General features: G+C 37.0%; 1 protein-coding gene across 2 annotated transcripts in view; it reads left to right on the top strand.

Moving 5' to 3' along the window:
• POLA1 (DNA polymerase alpha 1, catalytic subunit) overlaps window positions 1-7,987 on the top strand; it is a 204,010-nt gene that overhangs the window by 133,734 nt on the left and 62,289 nt on the right. For both annotated transcript variants that reach the window (XM_062608043.1, XM_062608044.1), the window contains exon 35: window positions 6,790-6,906. In XM_062608043.1, the coding sequence (XP_062464027.1) occupies window positions 6,790-6,906 (117 nt within the window). The remainder of the gene's footprint in view (window positions 1-6,789; window positions 6,907-7,987) is intronic.

Raw genomic sequence — 7,987 nt, forward strand, 5'->3', positions numbered from 1 at the left:
CAGTTGAAATTATTTAAACGTAATTGGGTTTCTGGTACACAGCAGAGAAACTTTCTTGACTTCACAGCAATAGCTCATCTTGAAGTTGATACTGATACCACCTTTGGTGTTTCAAGTTTAAAGTTGTGATGTAATTCTCAAAAGATGTAGCTGCCGCTAATAGTCGGACACTTTCCAAAGAATGTGCAAACAGAGGTTTTGGGTCAAGTTCTTATTCCTGAGATGTCGTATAGTACTAAGGAACATTTGTCTGTCTGCTCCCCCAGATATTCAGACATTTACAGAAGACACAGACAGGTGGAACAGGGAGAACTGTCCTGTGATACAGAAGTTATTGCAAATGGAACTGATAACTTGCAGGGCTATAAGTCATGTCTGTTGGTGCCACAAGAAACTTCATATAAAATATTTCATAAAATCATCTATCTTTTAATATTGCAGGGAAGTATCAGAAGATCTGATAGTTTACCCAGGAATGCAGTGGTGGTGAAACCTCATCTTTCCAGGGGATTTAAAGCCTCTTTGATCAGATTTGCCATGCTATATTCTATCCATAATAATGGACATTGTCAGGAAAATGGGATTTGATTCCTCTGGTGTTGGAATTACTGGAAATCATATGCTTTTTGAGTAGTCTGAAAGGAAAGGTCATTTTGAAGTTAGAGTGACTTGTTTAGGAAGTCACAATGATAGCAGAAAAATTTGTCTTGTGTGTCATTCAGCCGTCCAGAAGCTGGCTTGCTGATCAGTGACATGAACAGCAAGCTTTTGCTGATTCAGTAGGAAAGCATGTCCAGGTTGGTTTGTACACTTCCCTTCTGGAGGATTTGGTGATTTAAGGTGATAATTTTAGTTCTGCAGTGGGGAAGCTCTGGGGTTTTTGATCCAGTGTGCTTTGAAGGTTAGGTATCGCAGCCATCTGGAGATTGGATGTCACTCACTAAGATCCCATTTTCAAAAATCCACATTAAGGTTGTCTTCAACAGAGAGCAAAATTGTAGAGAAGCAAGCACTAATTACATTTGAAATTCAACTCCCTAAGTGTCTGAGAGTGACCTCTGAATAATTTTCAGTGCTTCCAGTTTTTTTCTTTTATTACTGAATTCTTTCATTCCATGTGAACTTTTAAAGCATTATGGTCCGTCCACATCCAGACTGTCTGAAGGCAGGAACCAGATACAGAACTGGAATGTAGAGAAGCACATCCAGTCCTTCGCTGTAGCAGACAGCCAAGCTACATTATAAACTGTAATTTGTAAAAACTATTGAGATAAAGCTCGATAAATGTATGTTGTTGACTCTTGCAACTTCTGTTTGAAAAGCTGTTCCAAAACCTCTTGCCTCTGTATTTCGGGGTAATATTTATAATGCTTGTTGATCACTACAATGCAAGAGGCTAATTCTCAAGAACAGACTTACAAAGAAAGAAAATTACTTTTGACTTGCAAATTTCTCGCCATTAGCTACAGTTTGTGGACATAGTACTCTTTAGGGTTTTTTTTTCATATTGTGCATTTGCTTCAGGGTTGGTTTGGGTTTTTTTTTTTGCATGCAATTTTTATATTTTGGAATTAATTAAGCATTTGTGGACAGAATGTTTGAAAATGCTAGTTGTTTTTTATCCCCTATGAACTTGTATTTCGTTTCCCACAGTGTTGCAGATACCAAGTAGGACAAAACCAAAGGTTTCCTAATATGATTTTGTTTGATCTGTTACAAATTAATTTACAGACTCAGTGATAGCTGCTGGGAAATAAAGGATTGGTTTTGTTTGGTCAGTGAAGACAACAAGCATGGATCAAATAAGGGTTAGCAGTAATGCACTTGAACAAATTGAATCGGAACATAATGCATGTATTGAATTTGATTGCAACATGCATGTCCATGGAAAAGTTTTTTGTTTAAAACAAGTCAAGGCTATGGCTTAATTATCAAAGCAAAACAAGAGACATAAAGAGCTACATGTTTCTGATACTGCTTTTTTCAAAAATAGCTCCCTTCACACAATTATCTACATGTTTAATTTCCATGCATAATAGCAACAGTTACTGTTGTCATTTGTTAAGAGAGATTAACAGATAGTAAGTACAAACAAACGCAAATAAGGCCTGAATAGAGAGGTGACAAAGAAGAAAAGACCTCTTTAATGTTAATTATAACTGGTAGGAAGTCTATACAAATGACATTAACTGTTTTCTATATGAGTAGAAGGGATATTTAGTTAGTTAATATCTATGCAACACATTAGGGTTTTTTTATTTAGGCAACACTCAGATCTCCATATTTTAAATACGATTTATTGAGAAATGTACTGTTAGTAAAAGTTGTATGTTTTGATCATTATTTCTTAGTAGTTGAAAAACAAGTATAATAATAGTTAAGCTGTTACATTTGAACGCTTATTTTTATCCTAAGCTATTGGTTTTAGTTTAAGCAGGGTTTTTCAGGTTATTTTCACCTGTATTTTGTGACCAGCAGTCCAGTGCTGTCTTCAACAGTGACTGCATTAGACCAAAACAATTGCATAAAGAAACTTCAAATGCATTCAGTGGTAGTTTGAGTGGACCATCTATGCATTCCCTTGTAAAATAGTAGGAGCAATACCTTGCAAGTGGTGTACTCCTTTGTTTCTTAATTATTAGCCAAAAATGCCAGTAGGTAGCAGAAAACACAGTTGCTTTTATCATGCATTATTTTCACGGTTGTCTGTTTGTGAGTATTCTGCTCAGCTGAAGCTGGGATGCTGTTCCTGTTCCAGGCTTTGTTTTTTCAGTTGTACTTGCATTCCCTAACTAAGTACCTTACTATCTGGCAGTTTTCATACTTTGAAACATTTTATTATACTAGAAAAACAAAGTTCAAATGTAGTCATTTAATATGTTTTGAGTCATGAGTGTTCTCTTTTTGCATACAGAATCTTTTCATAGTTACAGCTGAAACAATTATACTCTTTAAACAGGAGAGTTTTGGAATGGCTGAGGACACTTTCCCTCCACACGTCCCCCTCCCTGCCTGGCTGCGTATTTTAAGGCCCTGTTTGTGTCAGGCTTCTAACAGATGTTTCATAGGAAGGTAGAGGTGCCACATAATAAACAAATATCACATAAACAGCTTTCCACACAGAGCACAGATTTTGTCTCTGCGAATTAACTTGATGGAAGATCTGTGACAGTTCATTATCCTTTCTAGAAATGTTTTTGTGTTTTCACTCACAGTGGCTGTAATGATATTCTCAGTACTCACATGAGTGCCTGATCATCTCAATGCTATCCCTGAGTAACTTTTTTTCAGTAGAAAGTTATTCCATGTCTATTAAAATTTAGTAATTTAAAAACTGCAGCAACAGATTAACACCTTTCTCTTATAGAAATAAATCTTAGGTTCATTTGCAAAACCAAAGCTAAGGACTAGCTTTTTCCCTTGAGGCTCATTTCTGTCTGCTGACTCCAGAAGATACAGGTCAGGTCCTAAATTAGAAATTTTCATGGTGAAGCATTGGCTGATGAAGTAACTTAGTCTTGTTGGGTGGCGCCTATCTTTCTAATGTCACTTGTGAAATATTTGTCATAAATAATTTGGATGTGACATTGAAAGCGGTACTAGGACTGCTAGGGCAACAGTTGTGCAAGTGACCAAAATTCAGTCCACAGAAGCTTTCTGAATTCTTGAAATTTTCTTACTGTGCAGTATTAAATATCTAATGACTTACGTTGTTAATCTACATAACAGTAAAACATTAGTGATTAGATGCACTGATCATACTGTTTTCCAAAAAGCTTGCTCTGATTTTGGTGTAACTGTGTTTTATTAAGGGAGTCTAGGGCAGGGTTTGCCTCTTCCCGAAATCTGTTAGGATCTTTTTGATGCTTTTTTTAGTCTGGGTATCAGGCTTTTAAGTATCCATAGTTGGTGAAATGAACTCTGGCTGCTTATCTTAGTCGACTCTTTCCATTTTGCATTACGGACCCATGCACACATGTTAGGTAGTGTTATATACCTTGCTGTTGGCATGAAGTTGCCCATAAAATTTTCCTGTTTGTCCACACGGGCCACTCTGAAAGAGCAACAGGAAGTGTTTTGATGGGCTTGGCACCAAGCAGAATAATACTGACATGGCTGGAGAAATGGTGAAAGAAGAGAGCTCTCTGGAATAAATAAATTTTGAAATGAGGTTTCATCTTAAACAAACAAAGACTGAATCAGACTTTCTAGCACTTTTGAAAGGATTCAATTGTAGAAGAATATATTTTTAAGTTGAAGAAAGGGATAAAACTGTGTCGCAGTTTAATGTGAAAGAACACAAGTGTTCAGAGAAGAAGCTGCAAAACCAAAAAAAAATCTCTGCGTACTCCAGTAAAGGATAGGAAAGACATTAAAAAGAAAAAAAAAACCACAACAAATAAAACCAACAACTGCAACAAAACAAAACAAAAACTTTCAAGGACATCTTCAAAACCCATTTTAACAAGGTTTTGGAAGACAGGAAAGTAAAGTTTATATATTCCTCCACATGAATTCCAAAGCATTCAAGATAAAGTAACTCAAATACCTATCTTTAAACTAAGCTACTGACGTAGTCCTATTGAATCAGGATGCTGCATTACCGAGGTGTAGAACATGGATTCAGTTTTGGCCATGCCAGTGAGGAAACAAAGCATGTCATGTCTTATGAATAAATGTGCTTTGTCAGCAAGCCAGAATCTCCACAAAATGAAAGCCAGAAAAGGTGTATAGTTGCAGGCTTTTGTCACTGACTTGTCACCAAGATGGTGATAGTAACAGCATTGCTCTGATTTGAGCTGTGGAAACTGGAAGGATAGGAAACATGATAGTAATTGGAAATCTGAGTTGCCCCTATGGAAATTAGGTAGAAGTCATTGCCAGAGCCTAATGTTGGGACAGATTGTTAAAGAGCCAGTGAGAAGGAAAGCAAGCAACTTTTGAATTGTCGTTATATTTGTAATATTTCTGTCAAAGTACCAGGAATTAGATTAAACTCCTTTGGAGGAGCAACAGAAACACATTCTGGATATAGACAGAAATAAACAGTCACTATTCCCAACAGAGAAATCGACAGCTGATAATCTGAAATGCAGAAATTGACAGTGTTGCTGCTCCTGGCTGGTAAAAGCAGGAACTGTTGGAGAAGAGTTGCAGAAAGACTTTGTGATACCAAGGTGACTTGTCAGTTAACAATGGAAGATTAAATCCTCTGCCAAATAATGTGAAGTGATGCAGATGCTAAAAATCCAATCTTAATTTTGAATACAGTGTATTTACTTATTAGTGAAGAATAATATTATAATTCTTGGATAATAGTATCTTTCTAGAAATGACTGCTCAGTGCTCAAATACTTAGTAGTTCTCTAGGCAAATGAAACTTGCAGACAGAAAAGAGCAGAGGACAAGATGGTAAATACTATCCTGTTTCTGTGTAAATTATGTTCATCTGTCATGCTGAATACAGTGTGCAATACTGTCTTCACCTCCCCCCCCCTCCCCATTTGTCCCATTTCTCCCTACCCCCTCATGTCAGAGATGACCTGGAAGAGGTTCAGAGAAGGGCAACAAAGATGTGGAGTGGTTTCCATGCAAGGAACAACTAAGTAAATTAGGACTGTGGTTTGGATAAGAGTTTGATTGCAGATGATGTGATGGAGGTCTATAAAATCATAAGTGACATGGAAAAGGTGAATGCAGAATGATTATTCCTAGTCTCTCCTGATGCAAGAACTAGAAAGCATTAAAAAAAGAAAATCTTCTTTTTTGTATTATTTTTTGATGTGTTCAAGAAAAATAAGATACTTTTTCATATAGTGTGTAGTTGTTCTGCAGGGTGTTGTAGATGCTCAAAGTTTACATTGGTTCAAAAGCACTTCAGATTCATTGGGATGGGGGTAGTAATGCGTCCATCATCACTGAATGTAGAGAGAGTGATTCGGGAGGTCCTTGAGCCATTTCCAAAAGCTGGGAAAATCTTCTGGAAAATTTCTACTGTGTGCTTTCTGTTATGCTATTCCTTAGATATCTGTTATTGGTGGGTTTTAGAGATGAGATGTGGCATTGGTTTAACCTATGGTTGGACCTGTCACAAAAGGTACATCCTTACCAATCCCAGAAGCATTCTTTCTTCTGTACTCTTAAGAGAAGCCTTTTCTGTGTCTCCCTGTGCTGTCATAGGGCAAGCTGGCTCAGATTTTATTTTGTTTTAACTCAGCAAATTGTTAATTTTTCCTAAATGAGTCAGTTTATGTTGAAATCTCAATAGCTTTCTATTAAAAAAAGGTAAAAAAGTAAAATAAACCAGAAACATTTTTGAAAAGAAAGAAAGCTTCTGGCTGTTACCAGAAAACCTAAAAGTTAAAACTGGTTTTCCCCTAAAGTGCAAGCAAGGAAATGACACTTTAAAATTTGATTAGTTGTAGGTCTCTGTGTCTTGCTGTCTGGTCTACAGAGTTCTGTTAAGTCTGAAGTGGAGAAGAGCAGAGGTTTTGGTATATATTTCAAGGAAGGGATGACTGCAGTGTGCAGAATATGTGATTTTGAAGGAAGAAGACTTCAGCTTTGTTCCCCACAATTGATTATGTTACCTAAAAAAACAGAACCTTCACCTCTTCATACATATTATAGTATATAGCTGTACATGTTATACGTTCACAGAGAACATTGAAATTGGGGATTTTTTTCCTTCCTTGAGTATGATTCATTGTTTAGGTAACATAAAAAGAAGCTATAACTTGAAGTCATGGTAAAAATGTGGGTTTTTTTCTATGTCCTCCCTTTCTTCAGGGTTGGTTAATATGTGAGGAGCCAACTTGCCAGAATCGAACCCGCCGGCTTCCCCTGAGTTTTTCCCGGAGTGGCCCTGTGTGCCAGGCCTGCAGGAAGGCTGTTCTGAGACCAGAGGTGAGTCTTTTAAGACAAAGCTTTGGCAGCAGTGGAGCAGGTTTCTCATGAAGCTTGTCTTCCTCTCAGCTCTGCCTTTGAAAGGTAGGAGAATTAAGCAGGAATTTTTAATTAGTTTATTAGGTTAAAGAGGACTGTTTATGCTTTTCCTACTCCACATTTAAGCTGCATCCTCATTGCTGTGAAGGAGAGCATGCCATGCAGCTGCTGTGTTTGGTAATCTTCCAGCTGATGAGCATTTGGTCAGCAGACTAGAATTTGCTGGAATGTTTCTGCCAGAATTCAGGTAAATTAAAATAGGCAAACAAACAATCTTCTGAAACAAAACCATCTGCCTGCTTTTCTGCTGACTGGTTCTCACCTGACTGAATTTGGTGCTAAGGAGCCTGAGGTGGGCTTACATGTCATCTTCTGGAGGTACTCAAAGGCAGTATGTATTTTCAGGAGAAGCTCTGGGTTTTATCCATTTGGATTTGGCTCTATGCCTGAAAAATTTGGAAGATTTTAAATGTCACATGGAGCTAGGTGGTCTGGTTGTCCAGAGTTCAGGACCTAGCTGGTTTTTTTTTGGATTCTGAGATTAAAGGAAGCTATTCTATTTCAAGTTGTAAAATTCTGGTGAAGAAATTAATTTTCTTTCTTAGGAAAAAGAGAACAAAACTGAAGTTAGTATTTTAGAAGTCTTGACGTTTCACAGAATTTACATAAAACAGTCAGAGAAAGATTCCATAAAGAAAATAGGGAATCTTCAAGTTGCAATAAGTCTTTAAATTATCCTTACATAAAACTTACAAAGATCAAGGGTTTGAGGTGGGACTGTCAAGTGAATGCTTTGAACAACATTATTTATTTACCAGACAACATTTTTTTGGTCCTTCAGTACTGCATACGTAAAAAGTCACAGAGGTTAAGTGTTGGTAAAACTCAAGGGACTGAAACAACATTCACAGATAAAGACTGATCAAAATGTGGGTTTTGCATGAGTGGTAAGTTAATGTTGAAGAGTATAAGACCAGATAATGAAGAACATTAAAAAGCGGGCAAAAAATTAATTGGAAGTTCCCAATGTAACACAGAAACC

Source organism: Pezoporus occidentalis, unplaced genomic scaffold (genome assembly GCF_034315485.1).
Source record: "Pezoporus occidentalis ecotype Australia unplaced genomic scaffold, CSIRO_AGI_Poc_V1 ctg129, whole genome shotgun sequence".
NCBI classification, from domain to species: domain Eukaryota; kingdom Metazoa; phylum Chordata; class Aves; order Psittaciformes; family Psittacidae; genus Pezoporus; species Pezoporus occidentalis.